This window comes from Populus euphratica, unplaced genomic scaffold (genome assembly GCF_000495115.2).
Source record: "Populus euphratica unplaced genomic scaffold, PopEup_1.0 scaffold231.1, whole genome shotgun sequence".
Classification (NCBI taxonomy): domain Eukaryota; kingdom Viridiplantae; phylum Streptophyta; class Magnoliopsida; order Malpighiales; family Salicaceae; genus Populus; species Populus euphratica.
The window spans coordinates 46273-65209 of NW_011500112.1; the positions used below are offsets into that span (position 1 = coordinate 46273).

Consider the following 18937-nt stretch of genomic DNA (forward strand, 5'->3'; position numbering starts at 1 on the left):
TGAGATACTTATTTCCTTTTCTTTTGAAAAATGATTTTTTTTCAAGTTAGAGTGATTTTTTTATTTAATCTATTTGTTGTCATTGTCTAATTTCTTTTATATAATCCAATTATAATAAAACTAGCTTGATAAAATTTATAACTCAAATTACAAATTATTTTCTTTATTTAAAACTTGCTTATGACATTTAAATATTATTTTTTATAAGAAAAATAATTAGAATTTGAGGTGTAAAAACAAAGAGAAAGAAAGAGAACAACTAAAAAAATGGTTTCTGGTGTGAACAGTAAGCCATAAGAGTGTCAAGAAGACATAATATAATAGTAAAGAACTTGAGATCTATATAATAAATTTAGAGTTGGAGCTAGGGTGAACACCTCTTATAAATACCTGAAACAACTAGGGTTTTACTTATTCATCTAGATCCATAAAATATACTTTTCAAGAAATAAGGTTTTCTTAATTTTTTTTTTTAAAAAAAAGCACACAAAAACATTATCAGTAATGTTAAGCTGGCAATGTTAGATCAAATTTTAGTATATGTGTAATTAGATTCAATATTTAAAAAATTAAATTCAAACCAATCTAAACCAATTAAAATAATTTTTTTATTTTTTAATATTAAAACATTAATGTTTTTTTAAAACACTAAAAAAGTATTTTTTCCGAATAAATAAACTTTTAAAACACAGTGCGCGGTGGAAACGCACTGTCAAACAGCCTCTAAGCCAAAAAGAAAGGGAAAACCTCCCGCTCATTTCCTCTTTCTTTCTTTCCAAAACTAAGACAACACAAATCAAAAACCCTTGATTTCTTTTTCTCAGTTCTCACTCCAAAACCTTTCTACCTCTCTCTTGCATTTCCTTTTTCTCCAAAAATAAAAAATGAGAGAAGAGCAAATAGAGAAGCTGCGAGGGGTAGTGCGCGACTGTGTGAGCAAGCACTTGTACTCCTCCGCCATTTTCTTCGCCGACAAAGTCGCCGCTTTCACCAACGACCCCGCCGACATCTACATGCAAGCCCAGGCTCTCTTCCTCGGCCGCCACTACCGTCGTGCCTACCACCTCCTCAACGCCTCCAAAATCGTCCTTCGCGACCTCCGCTTCCGCTACCTCGCCGCTAAATGCCTTGTAAGTCTTTGGTTTTGGATTTTTAATTTGAAATTTGATGGTTTATTACCTTTAGTTTTTTTTTTTGTTAACTTTTTTTTTTTTAATTGTGGTCAGGAGGAATTAAAAGAGTGGGACCAGTGTTTGTTAATGGTCGGTGATGCAAAGGTTGATGAGCATGGAGATGTATATGATACTAAAGATTGTAACGTTATGTACTTAGATAAGGATAGTGAAGATCGCGAGATCAATGTGAGTTTTTTTTTTTAATGAGAAGTTGTTCTTTTTCTTGCTTGGTTGTGTTATGCTATTTTTAATTGGCAAGATTGGATTTTCTTTTTAACATTGAAAGTTTTGTTCTTTCTCTTCTACAATTTTGTGTGAAATTGTGAATATTTATTTTTTTGGGTGCATTCTATCAGTTGATTGTGATAAATATGTAAAATATGCTATCTTGAATATGCATAGACTGTAGCTGTACTTATCACTAAAAATACTGCTTGGCGAAATGTTGTTTTCTCTGTTTTGGGACAGATTTCTGCAGCAACATGTTTTCTAAGAGGCAGGGCTTATGAAGCATTGGAAAATCGTGCCCTGGCTCGACAGTGGTTAGCTTTTCTCAGCGATCTTCTTTATCAAGATAGATTACTGTTTCTTTTGCCACTTTTTTTGTTTTGTTTTGTTTTCTGTATGATGATTGATTTGCTTATTTATGATGATTTAAGGTACAAAGCTGCTATCAAGGCCGATCCGCTATGCTATGAGGTACCTGCTATTGCAATTGTTTTACCCTTTCCTTCTGTTTGTAAGTTGCATAATAGAATTTCTTTGCTTTATTGTAATTGTGCATGCAACGGTCATTAACATAGCTTTCTATGAAAAACTGTGAATTTCCATATTAATAGCTTGATAAAGATTTAAGATTTTTCTTGATAGATTCAACTGAAGTTTTTAGTCTTTGTTTTTTGGACATAATCTTGTTTTCCTTTAGTTTTGCACATCATTTTTACTGATTTGGATTGGAAGTATGAATGATGGTTGTATCTTCATTGTTCCCCAGGCTTTGGAATGCCTTATTGAAAATCACATGCTCACATGTGAAGAAGGTAATGGCTCTCCAAAACTCTTTTTGTTAAATACATTCAGCTGCACATTGCCATTTAACTGTGGAGAATTAATGTTACCGGATTTGCAGTATTTGTTGCTAATGTGTTGACTGTTGAGAATTCCTCTATGCTGTACTATTCCAGCAATCGCTTCATTAACCAAATGAAATTAAAATTAACCCTTTATATTTGCTACTGAATTGCAGAAACAAGGCTGCTGTCCTCCTTGCAATTGGGTCCAGAAGATGGGTGGCTCTCGTCATTCTACTCATGCTTGATAAAAAAGGTAAACACACACAAGTTCAGAATATACCAGTCAATATGAATCCAAACTAACCATTTCCAGTTAATCTATTTCCTTTAGTTAAGTCTCTGTGCTTCTTGGAAACTAAACTTAGTCCCCTGGTCTCAGTATGAAAAAAAGAGTATTGTAGAAGCCAAATTCAGAGAAGTTGAAAAAGAAAGCTGCAATAGCAATCCTTCTAGTCCATCTATCAAGCATACACTAAAAAATGATACTGATCTTTTGGCCTGCAAAGCAGAGTACTTCAATCAGTGTGGTGAATATCAGAAGTGCTTTGAACTAACTTCAGAGTGAGTTTTTAACTTGTTTCAAACAGAATACATCTAAGATCATACCTTAGATGCATCAGGTCATCTGAGCTTTATCTTCTCTTTCACAGCCTGCTTGAGAAAGACCCTTTTCATTTGAAATGTACCTTAGTACACATAGCTGCTGCTATGGAGCTTGGAAATTCAAATGAGCTTTATCTTATGGCATCGAACTTAGTGAAGGATTATCCTCAAAAGTGAGTTTTATTTCTCTGCCTTTACTTTTACTTGTGCTCTTTGGATTTGAAGGATTACTCTCAGAAGCTACTTCTTTATTTCCCTTTCAATTTGAAGGATTATGCGTTGTTTGAGCTCTCTGTTTTCCCTTTTTTCTTCTATTTTCTTTGCTCGATAGATGTGTTAAAGGCACAGGGTGGTTTGCTTTTCATCATGATGGAATGTGATCATGGTTATTATCTCAAATGATTTGGTGTTCCAATAACAGCTCAGCTAGCTAACATAAATAAAGAAGTTAAAGAGAACTTTTGGCAACCATGTGTCCACAACACCTGAAATACCATTCACAAGTAACATGTCGGATATGCATGTGATTTGCCAGTGATTACTTGCAGAGTCCAATAAAAAGTACTGTGCAAGGAGTAGTATTCATCTATTGTAGTTATTGGGCTTCTCATCCATTAGGACAGTCACTCTGTTCTCTCTTCCAAAAAGCTAAAATTTACCTGATATATAACTGGTAGCAACAGTTTTCAGCTTGCATACGTTTCTACCATCATGAATGGAAAGATTGTAAATCCTAAGAAGAGGTAATGTAATGGTGGACCTATTAGAATATGATGCTCTGACTGCAAGATTCTTCCCTCCAAGGGGTATTGCATGTGAGTTATTGTTCAGTTTCTCAAATACAATAGAATCATTGAAAGTGAGCCCAACCAGTGCAGAAGATTAAATCAATAAAATGAAATGGTACATTAGAAGTGAAGATGGCTTCAGGGTTGTTAAAAAAAGAAAAAAAAGAGAAAAAAGAAGTGAGTGCATTCTCCTATTGTTCCTCATTTCAGTTGGATGATAATTGGGTATTGGCCTCCTTTTGTATTTCTCTAGATGTTTCGTTATGTCCTGCTCAAAATTGTAGAGAAATGAAATCTTCTGGATGCTTATCTGTATTTCATTCTTAAGTGCTTTTGAATTACTAATTATGAAGTTTTGAAGAGAAAAGGAACAGGAAAACTAAAGGAGATTGTTTCTCTCTCATAGACTTCACTTCAGCTTAAGCATGAATACAATGAGTGCCCATTAGATATTATGTAATCATGTATCATGTTTACTTATTAGGGCTCTCTCGTGGTTTGCTGTCGGCTGCTACTACTACTGTATCAAGAAGTATGATCAATCACGGCGTTATTTCAGGTAACTGTTGCCTGAAGCTCTGTAAACCATGTACCTGTTTTGCTTCTTTTGGTCTTATGGAACAAATTTGATTTTCTTCTTTATCTCTTTTTTACATTACAGCAAGGCTACAAGTCTAGATGGAACCTTTGCACCTGCTTGGATTGGCTTTGGGAATGCTTATGCTGCTCAAGAAGAGGGTGATCAAGCAATGTCAGCATACCGCACTGCTGCTCGTTTATTCCCAGGGTAATTTGGACTAGAACCTTATCACCTCTTCTAGTTGAAAATAATATAATATTTCTTCACCGTGTAGTAATTGAAGAGTGCATATTTTTGGCACATTATGTGCTTTTGTGAGGCTGCCTTTGTTCTAAGAAAATATTTTAGTATTTCCCTGCATAGTTGAATTTCCCTGCCACTCTAACTTTAGGAGTTTTATTTTAGGCCTCTCTACCAGCCTCCAAGAGAGGTCCATATATTATTACATATCTTCAATAAAAAAGCTCTAATTTATAAATTAAAATAAATATGAAGAAGAAAACATATATAGAATTGGCTTACAAGCGGTATAAGAAAATTAAAGTGTTCCATGTTCTTTGAAAAGTTTTTCATATAACTATAAATGGAAACATCCTAAATATAAAATTTTTATAAATATATGCGGGTTTGGGGGCTAATGTGTTTTCCCTATACCCAACCCCATCGTTGCAGGTACATATGCACCTTTATTGCAACCTTTTCAAAAGGATCGCTGTCTTTTAGTACTTCCTTCTACTTGTAAGAATTGTAAAGATTCACCATGGAATATTTCTGGCCTTCATCTTTCTTTCCTTTCATCGAATTTTTTTGGCCTCATTAAGAAAGAATAGAAGTATGTCTTTCCTTACCATGCTTTTTTATTCTCTCTTCCTTGCTTACATTGATCCAGAACTTAAGATTCATGGCGGTCCCACTTCTTATTGTTTGCGAAGTCTCAACTATTGGCTAACATTTTAACTATGAAACTTTTAGATGAAATCCTGGATTTTGTCATTAACCAGCCCTTTCCTTAACTGTAATGTGTTTTCCTATACCATACTTTTTTATTCTCTCTCTTCCTTGCTCAAATCGAGTCAAAACTTTAGATTCATGGCAGTACCACTGTTGCTTATTGTTTGCAGAGTCGCAGCTACAGGCTAACATTTTAACTGTGAAACTTTTAGATGAAATCCTGGATTTTTTTGTCGTTAACCTGCCCTTTGCTAAGTGTATTGTATTTTCTTGTTGCTCTTGTTCCTTGTGTTCTCTGAGTGTAATTTTTGGTATTGCCTTTATAATAGGAATGTGAGGTGGAAATTTTTATATGCGAGCATTATAGTGTTGCCTGGTAGTTTGGTCTCTATCACTTTGCTGTGATTGATATTTTCTGGGTGATTGACTGGCTTACTGGCTGGTAGCTAAAGATTCTTTTAGGTTTGGAGTTGTTAATTTAAACCAGAAAAGTGGTAGTTGATTTGCCCTGCCTCGCAAAATCTCCATAGGTAGTTTAAGTTGACAAAGAAGCTACTCGTTAATATAATGTTTTGATATTAATGTGTTTTTTTTGTTCCAAAATTATGCATTGTTGAAGACCTCTTATTACTTATCAATTGTCTTTTTACAGGTTGAATCTTGATATTCTGTTATTCCAGGTGCCATTTACCAACTTTGTATATTGGGATGGAGTACATGCGAACTCACAGCTATAAGCTTGCTGAGCAGGTGATGTTTTATCTTCTGAACATTGGCCAATTGCTGTTTTTTTTTTTTTTGAATTTGGGAAATTGATAAAAATTGAGTTTCAATAACACAATTAGCCACTGGTGTTTTAACAGGCGCTGCATGATTCTTCCCTGATGCTTGGGAAAACTCTGCTTTAATTTTTAATAAAAATGAAAATGGGGGCTTTGGTTTTGTTATGTTTCAGTTCAAGAATGCTAGATTTGAAGTTTGAACCCTTGGTAGGACATTATTTGTTGCATTGACTTCAAATTCTTGCTTGTAGTTTAAGCAAATGATTTCCATTTTCCATTTGGGGAATTATTTGTAGCTTGCTTGCAAAATGAGTATAAGTTGGATGGACTTTGAACATAATATTATTTCACTCTACTCATTCATCTTTAGGAATCCTGTTTCCTTTTATACTTTTCATCCTGTTTCTTGTTATGGTTTGTTGACATTCTGATTCGCTGTCCGTTTTTCAGTTTTTCATGCAGGCAAAGGCAATTTGCCCTTCAGATCCACTTGTATACAATGAACTTGGTGTTTTTGCTTATAACATGAAGGAGTAAGGATATTTCATTCCTCTCATCATTCTGTGGAAGTTTGACTTGGAAACTTTACTAACATGTCTCTTTTATGTTGTTAATGTTCATGGCTTTTCAAAGCATAAAATAATCAATTTTGCAAACAGCATTCATTATTAAGTGTTGTATGATTTTCATTGTATGACATTTGTTGAATATGGTGCTCTGTACTAAAAGTAATCAGATGTCTATGTTTTGATGCCAGTCAAGCTATTTGACCTACATAATTTTGTTTCCCAAACACTTTCAGGTATGATAAGTCTGTGTTGTGGTTTGAGAAGACTTTGAAGCACATTCCGTCTTTAAGTCAATTGTGGGAACCAACTATCGTTAATCTTGCCCATGCATATAGAAAGTTGAAGTACGTTTTAAAATTTATTGGAATGGCAGTTATACTCACTTTTTTGTTGTTGCTTCTTGCCATATTTAGGTGCTTCAGGATGTATGAGTGGTGTGCTTTTATCTAGAATTTTCCTTATACTTGAAATGAAATCTCTCTTATCCTCAAATTGAAAGATTGTTTTTATATTTCATGTTTTGATATCTTCATATTATTGTCTCGATGATTAGTATATTATGTTTTGCATTTGTTTGTCAATACTCACTTGCTAAGGTCTTTATCAACCTGAATGAATGAAAAGTAGTTTAACCCTCTAATTACACTATTTCTGGTAGTTGTGACAAATAAATTACTTTGAACTTGCATAACCATTAATTTCATTTAGTTCACTGAGCAAACCCATATTGATGATTGCCTTTTAGTTACAGTTTTTTTTTGGAAACCTTTGGTGATCTTTTTAGTTCTTAGCAAGGTTCTTATAGACTTATTAGTTTGTGTTTCTCCTTTTCTAAAGCTTTTGTGTGAGTATTTTTAAGGTTCAAGTTGGGAGCTTTCTTGGTGCACTTGGTCAAATACAACAAATAGGAATCTAGTATCATGTTATAGCAACTCCTTGGTCAAATACAACAGATAGGAATCTAGTATCATGTTATAGCAACTACTTGCTCAAATTCCATTGATAAGATTAGAGGAAGATCAGCTCGGGCCTTCATAACCCTCAACTCTTCAAGAATAGGATGGAAAGAATTTTCTTCAATACATTAATGCTTGTGTAATGTGGTCATATAGAGGCTCCTAATTGTCACATGATTGATTTGTTGAGCAGCATGGCTGACATTGAGACTTATGGTTTGAATTTTTGTACATATTCGAGTTGGAGTCTTATTTTTCTCATCCACTTGTTGCAGCCATCATCATAGAAGTGCAATTCTCTTATTACGTGTATAAATAAATGACATGGGATATAATTGTTCATTAATCATATCAAACTACTATGCCAGGATTTACCATGAAGCAATTTCATATTATGAGAAAGCACTTACATTATCACCTAGAAGCTTGAGTACTTATGCTGGTCTTGCATACACTTATCATTTGCAGGTAAATTGAGCTCTTTTCATTTCAATGTAAGTCTGTTAAACTGACATTTCATTTGGCTGTTGTACTTGAAAGCAATAGTTTGAGAAAAGCAATTGTAAGTGCTTGAAGTGGGGGGGGGGGGGGGGGGGGATAATGAAGTGGATTAGTGCGGATAATGAGAGTGGTCATGAAAATCCAAAATGTTATGAAAAGTAATCGGATTATGATATCATTGCTAATTTATAGCTTGTATTTCCAGTGACTTTTGTGCAAGGGTTCAAAACTAAAAACTATTTCAGAATATATTTTATTATTATAAAGGAGGAGTACTATGAGAAGATGAGCACCATCTATGACTGCTATGGAATTTTGAATATTTATTATATTAATAAGACGCCCTAAAATATCTCTCAAAAAGGAAAAAGAAGGATGAGGTCCTTAACTAGTCTATGAACTTTGATATGCATGATGTGTTGTGTAGACCTCAATATTTGGTGGCCTTGTTATGATTTCAAACAGGCCTATTCCAAGGGTCAAGTACCTCAAGTTTCAAACAGATAAAAGAGAACTAGTTTCCTGAAGTTTAAGTCTTTGATATTGAAAACTATTATAGAATATTTGCACTTGGTTTTGTTCTAGATCGTCAATCAACTTTCCGGGATGATACAAAAATTTTAGGGGGAAATTTCAGAACAGGAAATAGTACTCTCTCGACCTATCTTTCTCATAAAATTGTAGTCACGTTCTATGTTGTGCTTAAATGTCACACCTCATAGTTACTGGTCTGGTAAGGCAGGCAACAATGTAATGGTGGATTGGGTCCCCGTAAAAGAATATATCGTCATCGTTTGAGCATGTACACAAATTAACATGGGACTACAGTTCAGTTTCTTGTGTTGATTGCATGACAATCTTTTCTATTATTGAAATCATCCAACAACATCCTGTATTTGCTTGAAGCTAAAATCCAATTCTTATACTTCATTTTCAAGTAGTAGTGGATTCCCTAATTTACTAGTTGCAGATTATCTTGTCGGACTTGGACTGACTTGGAAGAATGAACAAGTTTTAATGCCAATTATAATGACTTGCCATTAGGTTGCCGGAAAAGTTGGACTATCTAAATGGGGGCAATGTTACAATTTGATACTATCATGATTTAAAAGCCATCTTATTGGTGCCTCTCTTTTTTCCCCTTTTTGCACAGGATGAGTTTACTGCTGCAATCACATACTACCACAAGGTAAGTAAGAGTATTGTATGCTTTCAGACACAAAATTATACTATGCTTATAGTGTGCTTCCCCCATCCTCTCTATCTTCTTCGTCATTAAAATCCCCTAAGCCCTGGTCTTATCATATTTTCTTCTCAATCAGGCTTTATGGCTGAAACCAGATGATCAATTTTGTACTGAAATGTTGAGCTTGGCACTTGTAGATGAAGGTCGTCGGGGCATAGACCCCAAAATTGAATTCCGCTGAACCTAGTCATTTTTAATGACATTATGTATACTCTTTTGTTCTTGTTGTAATGTATGTGGAATCAGAAGTCCTTGAATGGGTTGGTTCATTTTGGTCTATTTTAGAGTTGTGTAATATTACACTAGGGAGAGTTTGGCAATACCAATATATGTAATTCTGTATCGTTTGGTTTTATCTATTGACGCGACAACAAAACCAAAGTTATTTTTAGCATAAAAAAGGATGTTCAAGCACCGGAAGTATGTTTTTAAAAATTTAAAAAAACCTGCGCCTCAGCTTGATCTTGTTGGTTAAAATAAGCTGTTATTATTCAAGTAGATACAAAAAAAGCAATGAAATTAAATCAACCGAATTAAATAAAAGAAAAGTGATCATAATTTAATGCAAAGATAGAAACGGGATGGTTGTTGCTTGACAGTCTACGTTTATTTGGAAAAATCTGCTAATGAAAACAAGGTGATGGTGTTATTGATAGGCACTTCACCCGTGACCATTTCTTATACACACCAGGAGGCAAATTTTGCCTTGTGAGGAATGGACAGACACACAACAGCAGATGAAATGGTAATAAAAGCAAGCAAGTAAGCGGGCAGTCTGATTCAGCATACAATCCAAAGCAAGAAAACACTCCTGGCACAACAGCAAACACATGCCAGGCTATGTTTATTTGGAAAATGGAAAGCCACGCGTTCCTTCTGATTGGCATGGCGATATCAGCGCCCCTTTGAGGAGCTCCCCAAATAACTCTGCCGGGTCACTGTAAACCTCCTCATCTTCTGCCCTCAGAGATTCATCCACCTGGGAACCCGGAAAGAAATCACAGCTATTTCATCTTATGTATTAGGCTGTCGTTTTTCGAGTTCCACAAATTCAAAATTTCAAGTTCTTTATAATTTCTTTTGATATTGTCAAATGGACACCACCTTGTAAAATAAAATGCCATTAAGAATAATTTTCAACCAAAAAGCTAAAAAAATATTTATGTCATTTTTGCATAAGTTTTAATACCTTGTATAACATTGGGTCCAATCATACTTTTAATTTTTTAATTTTTTTTGATGTTTTGAAACATTTTAATATGGTGATATCACAAATAAATTTTTCTAAAATAAAAAATAAAATATATTTTAATATATTTTTAAGTAAAAATATATATATTAAAAAATAATGTTTACCATGCTTCTAAACAAACATTAAATTACCATAGATTCTATCTTCTTTTTTTTTTTGCAAAAGATAGATTCAGTTTTTTTTGATATTGTCAATTATATTTTTTAATTAAAAATATATTAAATATTTTTTTATTATTAAGTGTGTTCGTTATGCCAATAACATATAATTTTTTTTTTACTATAGATAGAATCATCAATAAAATAAATTTTTTGAAGAATTTTAGAGAATTGAGAAATATTATAGTAAATGTCATTGATAACATATATTCACTAATAGAATTATATATGATATTTTCTATCAGTGATATGACATACACACTGATAGTATTACCAACAAAATAATATTGATAATTTTATTATTTGATATCCTTTGTTTGTTTATAATTCTATCAGTGATAATATTATTGATATAATGATCAATATAATAAAAACTACTAATGATAAGTTTTTTTTAATAATTATCAATAATTTTATTGGTAAAACTTTTTCTGATAAAATCAGTGTCACCAACATTATAAGCCATTGATAAAATGAAAAATTCTTGATGTTAATATAATAAAATTATAAAAAAATAAAATAAAAAATATATTTTTTTTCACACGAAAAATACTTTTAGAATTTGGTTGAATCATTAAAACAAATAATCTCTAAAGTTAAACGAATCCTCCATAAAACAATGAATAAGGCCCATCAAACTTGAAAGTTGTATTTATTTTCATAAATTATTTTTTTTGAAAGAAAACGATATTTTGATGTTCTTAGCATGCTAGGTCATCAAACTTGAAAGTTGCATTTATTTTCATAAATTATTTTTTTTGAAAGAAAATGATATTTTGATGTTCTTAGCATGTTAGGTCAGAAATTTGTTTCTCTTTTTCAAATACTAGTATATTTATTTTATTATTATTTTTTCTAGTATCGTTTAAAGCACACCTTGAGGACTCCAAAGCCATTGAACTCAACCTTTTCTTTAGTAGAAGTCTTAGCATGCCAAGTCAGGAATTGTTTTTCTCTTTTATGATTATTAGTTTGGATTTTTTTTTAATCTTTTCATTATCTTTGAAAGCATAACTTGAGGACTCCAAAGCCATAGAACTCAACATTTTCTTCGGTAGGAGCATGGCCTTTGAAAGGTCCTTTAAAAAAACCCTTATGCCTGAATTTGAAAGAAATCACTAGAGGCCTTAAATATACACTCAGTGTAAAGATATCAAAGGCTATAGTCCTATCACATATCAAAAGATTAGAGAATAAAATAGTTAGAATGGTTTTACTATTGTTTGAAATTTAAGAGAGTCAGTTAGTATAGATAACGTATGTCACACCTAGCATCACGGTAACTAATTAAAAAATATCTCTCAATTGAAAAAAAATAGATATCTAACATGTTTTTTCTAGGAAAAAAAGTCTTGTTCAAGGAGTTGCCACCTAGCATTATGATCACTAGGAACCCTAACTGGTTAACAGAGATTCTATGATACAAGACTGGTTATGTAAAAGAAAAGATGCCATCACCCCTTAAGCGTCCTATCTAATGCATGCTGCATTGCTGGTTTTGTCTAAAATTGCTAAGAATTTGTTCTTTTTTTTTTTTCCTTTTTTATTCTTCCTTTCATGTTCTTGACTCTAGCGTCAGTGAACAATTCCTATGAATTTTTTCAACTCTAGCGTTGGTAAATATTGCACAAATCTCAAAAATACGATGTTTCTGACTCTAGCATCAGTGAATATTCTTGCAGAAAACAAATTTGAAGAAGAAATTTTCTGTCATTTTTATCTTGTTTATCCTTTATTATTATTTGCTCTTTTTAGATAGAAATAAAAAAAACATCGCATGATAGATTTGCATTTGACAATAATAGGCCCTAGATTGAGCACTTAACTTAAAAAAATATGAAACATAAAAAAAAAAATCAAAAAAGATTCCTAAATATTTTTAGAATTTTTTGATATTAAAAAGAGGCGCACTTAGCCAAATATCAAACTAAAATGGACATAAATTATGGTTACGGCATAAGGATGTGTTTTTCCAAATGCACCCTTAATAAACGTAATTTGGGCTGGTTGGGCCTAAAGCCCAGATCCGGCCCATTAATTACCTTCACATTGTTTTCTTGCAAGAATTACAGAAAATCAAAGAGAAGAAGAAGACTTTACCTAGTGAAGTCGAAGGCGAAGGTAACTGTGCAGGAACCGACTGGAGAATGCTATCCTCCTCCTCTTTTCAGTCTCTCTCTTTTTTTTTTGTTCTCTTTTGTAATGGCCTCCTCTTGGGGTTTTTTTTGTGTTTATCCTCATGTAGGGTTTTCTTTATCTTGTCTCCTTTTTTTTTTTGTGATGGCCTCCTTTTTGTATATTTTTTTTGTGATGGCCTTTCTCCAAGTTTCTTCTGATTGTCCCCTCTCTTTTGCATATATTGAGGTTTGTATTTATAGTGACAAAGTTCTTTCACGTGTGAGAAATAAAGTTTCAATCAAACTCATTCTCTTTTTTAAAGTTTGAATTTGATTAATAATCAAATTTGAAGGCGGATGACTATCATTATGTTGAAGATAAGGATTATCTTGAAGATAGGGATAAAATAAAAAAAGTACATTGTAATCCCTAGTTTTCATGCAAGTTGACAAATCACACTTTTCATCAAAATAAATCTCTGATATTTTAATTTTACATCTTAAACCCTGTAAAATTAAATTAAAAAGCCAATGGGCTAAAATTGGGTTACAATAGTTGCCCTCTCTTTATAATGTTTACGGTGCAAATGTGTTAGAAAATTGATTTTCTTTTGACTTTGTGTAGTAACTTTTGTAAAGAAGAATACTTGTGAAAACCCTTCCTCTTTTTCTTTCCCTTTTTATTTTATTGAGTTTTTTTTTGTTTATGCTTTTTTTTGTTTATGTTTTTTGTTTTTTTAAAGAAAGATGGTCTAATTATTCTAGGCGACATGTTCGATATGAAAAAAATATGCAAAAGATTTAGCAAGTGGTTTCATTTTTTCAGGTGATCTGCTCGATGAAGAATAAAGCACGAAAAGGGAATGCATTAAACGTCTAATGGGGGAAGATTGTAAGGTTCTTGGGTATGATTTAACTTCATTAGTAAAGGAAATATACCAGGGTTAACAATCTTAGTAGGCAAGTCACCCTCTGTTTCTCTTAATGGAACAATAAATCTCACGATTGATAAGGAAAAAGTGGAAAGATTAAATATGAGGTCTACACAGATTTGGCTTTGCTCATTTATTCCATTGGGTATACTCTAGAGTTTGATTTAGAGCTGAGCTGTACCTCATCACTGAGTGATATCGAGATAGTGGCTACAAAGGAGCAACCGAATATGGTTGCAAACAAGAACTCTACTTTTACAGAACTAGATTATGTCACTAAAGTGATTATAAAGCAGAGTTTTAGCAGATGTGAGACAGAGAAAGAAAGGGATGCATATGGCTATGAAGCTCAGGTTTACTTCACGAAAATCTTGGACTGTTACATGATTTAAGACTTGACTACAAGTGAGAAATGATAAATATCTACCCTTATAACTCTAGTCTCTAATATTCCACGTAATAATAAGGAAAAAGGGCTAGATAACATGATTGTCATGGAAAAAGATCAGCAAAGTTGGCCTAAAACGAACCTAGTCCGTAGCATGACTCTTAGGAATGGTAAACAACTTGGTGCCATTAAATGTCATGTGAGTTACAGGATGGCAGCCATTTCAACTGATTCAAATGGTGGTGATGGATATGAAGACTCAATTGATTCCTACATTAGAGTTGTCAACCAAATACTACAACTATCTCAGCCCCCATCAAACCTCCTTGTAGCTTGTGATGAGATTGGGGCTATGAAAGAAATTGGTTAGAAATTGAGTATTGACTTTGAAACAAATGGTGAGAGTATTGAAGTCACAATCTAAGAGGCCATCAATGCAGAATAAGACCATTAGGACATGTATGTCCAGTAGGCTTTCATGCATCTATGCATGGTTTTATGCTACTTTTTATGATTCTTAGCTGGAATGTGTGTGGTTTGGGATCTTGTTCTAAAAGAAAGGCCATCTGTAAGTACATTAAGGATTTTAATGTTATTGTATGTTTTATTATTGAATCAAGACTTTCATACTTGGACTTTATAGTCTCTCATCTATGGCATTGTCAGAATATAAAATGGTTCTGCATAGAGGCTCAGGGTAGGTCAGGTAGGTTGTTAGCCATGTGGGATGATCTCTTTAGGGTGGATTTGGTTGAATTTGTTGGGAGCTGGATTAGCTTATTTGACTTCTTTGTTGATGATGCTTTTAATTGTGTGATCACTGAGCATTATGGAGCTAGCTCTATATCTGAAAGACCAGCCTCCTGAATAGAGCTTATTGAACTTAAACATGCTTTTTTGGATTATCCCTATTTTTTAATAGGTGATTTTAATGAGATCTTATCTAAGGCAGGTAAAAGCAGTGGTTTGATAGAAAAGAGAGGGGCTTCAGAATTCCAAGCTTTCATTGATGGTTACGAATTGGTTGAATACCCGCTGGTGAATCATCGATTTACCTAGTTTAAAGGTAGCTCTATGAGCAGGCTAGATAGATCATTTACTCACACATAATGTCTATCTCATTTTAGTTATTTGAAACTGATTAGATTGGATCATGGTCTCTCTGATCATTGCCCTTTGCTTGTTGGGAAAGAACAAGTTAACTGGGGATGAAAGCCTTTCAAATGTCTAAACTGTTGGCTCATGGCCTATCTTTCCATAACACTCTCAAGGTCTTCTGAAAGGAAATTATGCATGATATCCCTGATGACTTTTAGGTGATCAGACAAATCAATGCTTTAAGAATGAAGTTAGGCTAGTGGAATAAAACTGAGTTTGGGAATCAGGACTGGGCTCTGCAAAATATCCAATCTTCTACTCGGCTCCCCGAGGATCAGGTTAAAGTCTGACTTTGAACAAAAAAGGCTATAGAGTTGAAAGGTAAGCAATGGAAACTTTGCAAATATATAGAATCAATATGGAGATAAAAGGCTAGACAGTTTTGGCTCAAGTTGGGCAACAAAAACACTCGGTTCTTCCACATCTCAGTAAAAGTTAGGGGATGCAAAAACTATATTCATTAGATTACATACAATGGGAAGATTCTCTCTAGTCCAATTAAAATCAAGGAAGGAGTTAAAAGCATACTTCTCAAACATCTACTTTGAATCTCTAACTCCAAGACCCACGATGGGTAATATAGACTTTAAGAAGCTTAGTGAGAACTAGGTTGCATGACTTGAAAGAGATGTTACCATAGAAGAAGTTCACTTGACCATCTTTAGCAGTGAAGGCTCCAAGGCCCCAGGACCTGACAGTTTCAACTTCAATTTTTATAAGAAGTCCTGTGAGTTGATGAAACACGACCTATTCACAATGGTTCTTGAATTATTTAGGAGAGGTCACCTTCCTAAAGGTATTAACACCAGTTATATTGCTTTAATTCTAAAAGTTGCTGGCAGTTTCTCTTTTAATGATTATAGACCTATTAGTTTATTAAATGAGTTATATAAGATTATTGCTAAGATTCTCGCCATTAGGCTAAAAGAAATTATGTAGAGTGTGGTTAGTCCCTCCCAATCAACTTTCATTATTGGTAGAAACATCTTTGACTCAGTCCTTATTGCCAATAAAATGCTGGATTTTATGAAATCTTGGAGTTATTAAGGTTTCCTTCTTAAGTTTGATTTCAGAAAAGCTTTTGACACCGTGTCCTACTCTTATCTTATTAATGTTATGAGCTACATGAAATTTGGTGCTTGATGGAGGAAATGGATTATGGCATATGTCTCGACTGCAAAACTATTAGTTTTAATCAATGGTTCCCCTACTTCTGAGTTCACAGCATCTTGTGGTCTTTGACAGGTGGATCCTCTCCCCTTTTTTCTTTTGTTTGGCTGCTGAAGGTATCTCAGTTCTCATCAGTAGGAGCTTGAAAATGGGTGCTCTGCATGGCATGGATTTTATAGGAATAAAAGGTATTCATCATTTATATTTTATAGATGACACTTTTCTTTTCCTACCAAATAACCTTCAATGCTTGCTAAATACCAAGAGAATGTTACAATGGTTCAATTTATGCTTAGGGCTCAATGTCAACTTTCATAAGAGTAGTTTGGTGGGTGTGAGCGTGGATGAGATATATGCTGAAGGGATTTCTAGTGTTCTCAGGTGCAGATGTGATACCCTTTCAATCAAATACTTGGGCTCACTCTAGGTGCTAATCCCAGAAGGATTTTCACATGGAAACCTGTTCTCTCACATATTAGAGGGCGGCTCAATTCTTGAAAGGGGTGGCTATTATCGATGGTGGGGAGAGCAATTTTGATCAAAAGTGTAATCTCTGATATTCCTCTTTATTACATGTCCATCTTCTACATTCCAAAGACAGTGGCTTGTAAGATCACAACGATGCAGTTTCGGTTTTTATGGGGTTGGAGTGTTGATAACAGGAAAACTTATAGGCTTGTTTGGGATATAGTGGCAAAAGAAAAAGACAGGGGCGGTCTGGGTGTTGGGAAAAAACAAAGCTCTTATTTTCAAGTGAATTTTAAAAATTAGGAAGTAATAACAAAGCTAGTTCTTAGTTCATAAACAGGATGCCTAAATTCATGAAAAAACTTTTAGGGATCTAGCAAGGAATTAGCTTTACCATTACTAGTACGGATCTTGATAGCTCTTTTATTCGAGTTGTTTATAAACTTAAAATGGGTAATGGTAACCATGTTAATTTTTTATCAGATACTTGGTTGACTGGTTTTTGTTTAGCTAACTCTTATTCGGTTTTTTTTTGGTCTGTCCTCCTTCAAAGTAGGGATTGTTAGTCAGATGGGATACTAAATAGAGAATACTTGGCATTAGAATCTAAAATGGAAAAGGCCCCTCAAAACTAGTGAGAACCTGCTGTTTCAAAGGTTATTGTCTGATCTTAATCTTGCAGTTATTCATTCATTGAAAGAAGACAGGCTGATTTGGGAATGGGGGAAGGATGAAGGCTATATTGTAAACTCTTGTATGTTTGCCCTTGAAAGGATCAGGTATGCTGGGTCTATAATTTATGTCACAGATGTTTGGAAATCCATGTGCCCTCTAAAAACATAAATGACTTTATGGCTGGTCTTAAATGAAGGCCTATGCATAAGAGCCTTTCTAGTGAAAAGACACATTCTAAGCCTTTAGGAGGACCGATGTCTTTTTTGTGAGCAACATTTAGAAACTGTCTCCCACATCCTCATGCATTGCCTTATGGTTTGGAAATTATGGAACAAAATTGTAGCTTAGAGAGGTTTGAGCTGGGTAATGCCATATGCCTTTGATGACCTCTAATGTCAAGGCTAGGTCTTCTGCAGGACAACCATTATAAGTTTGAAAGATATGTTTGTGGGGCTTTATGTTTATCATTATCTGGATTATATGGAATGCGAGGAACACTTTGATATTTGAGGAAAAAAAGCCAATCTAGAAAGATATCCTATGGCTTTTTTTTCACTTTTTTTTCACTTTGTTGCAGGGTGTATCAAGAATCTGAACTCTTTTTCTTGGAATACCAATGTTGATCTGTACAGGAATCAATCACGAATGCATTTCGGCTTGGTCTACTTAAGTTCTGATTTTGTATGGTTTTGTACTACTTGCTTTAATAATAGAGTCTTATGTTTCCTTATATTTTTTTTCTTGTAAGAAGACTGATGCCTAGGCTACAATCTATGTAGCTAAGGCTCTGCTGGCATTTATTAGGTTTTCTTTCTTTATTATATATTTATTCTTGATTTCACAAAAAAAATAAATAAAAAAAATAACCAGCTTTGATTAAATCTAATTTATGCTATAGTTGAATTACGTATATAGAGATATTTTATACTTATTTTTTCATAAGAAACTTGAAGTCAAGTGATCTAGATAGAGGGCTATGATCCGATCTGCCGATAAAAAAAACAAGGGCGTACATGATGATTTATTTTAGATTCTTACATCATGATCAGACGAGAATAGACATTGTACCTTAGATAGATAACATGGTAATAAAAGCAAACAAATGGATTGATTCATTGTACAAACAAGAGTAACAAAACAATAGCTAGCAGTAGCACAATGTCTTCTCATGTCCAGTTACTTTTATTTGGAAAATGGACAGCCATGTGATGCTGTTGCAGTGTTGACAGTGTTGTCTTCTGGTTCTGAATGGGATGCTGAGGTCAGCGGCCCTTTTAGCAGCCCTCCAATTAACTCTGCTGGGTCATAGTAAATCTCCACATCTTCTGCCCTCATATTTTCATCCACCTGTTGTGAATGATCACCAGCATAATTAACCCCGTTTACTTTTCTTAC

The 18937-nt window shown here is 33.8% G+C and overlaps 1 protein-coding gene across 1 annotated transcript; it reads left to right on the forward strand.

Annotated features, from left to right (window-relative positions):
• The first annotated feature begins 729 nt into the window (after window positions 1-729).
• LOC105109795 (anaphase-promoting complex subunit 6-like) lies at window positions 730-9625 on the forward strand. The gene is made up of 16 exons (XM_011004610.1): window positions 730-1130; window positions 1227-1361; window positions 1644-1717; window positions 1835-1874; window positions 2170-2215; window positions 2422-2501; window positions 2628-2809; window positions 2899-3024; window positions 4124-4198; window positions 4301-4426; window positions 5851-5920; window positions 6403-6485; window positions 6755-6865; window positions 7846-7945; window positions 9132-9167; window positions 9301-9625. Exons 1-16 carry the CDS (start codon window positions 885-887, stop codon window positions 9403-9405), a joined length of 1635 nt encoding a protein of 544 aa, XP_011002912.1. The 5' UTR covers window positions 730-884; the 3' UTR covers window positions 9406-9625.
• The last annotated feature ends 9312 nt before the right edge of the window (window positions 9626-18937 follow it).

What these genes read in the sequence shown, in the direction of transcription:
- LOC105109795 (XM_011004610.1), top strand. Translation starts at nt 885, where the DNA reads ATGAGAGAAGAGCAAATAGAGAAGCTGCGAGGGGTAGTGCGCGACTGT. An exon ending in CGTGCCCTGGCTCGACAGTG is followed by an intron (nt 1,718 to 1,834) that starts GTTAGCTTTTCT and finishes TGATGATTTAAG; the next exon opens with GTACAAAGCTGCTATCAAGG. An exon ending in CATGCATATAGAAAGTTGAA is followed by an intron (nt 6,866 to 7,845) that starts GTACGTTTTAAA and finishes CTACTATGCCAG; the next exon opens with GATTTACCATGAAGCAATTT.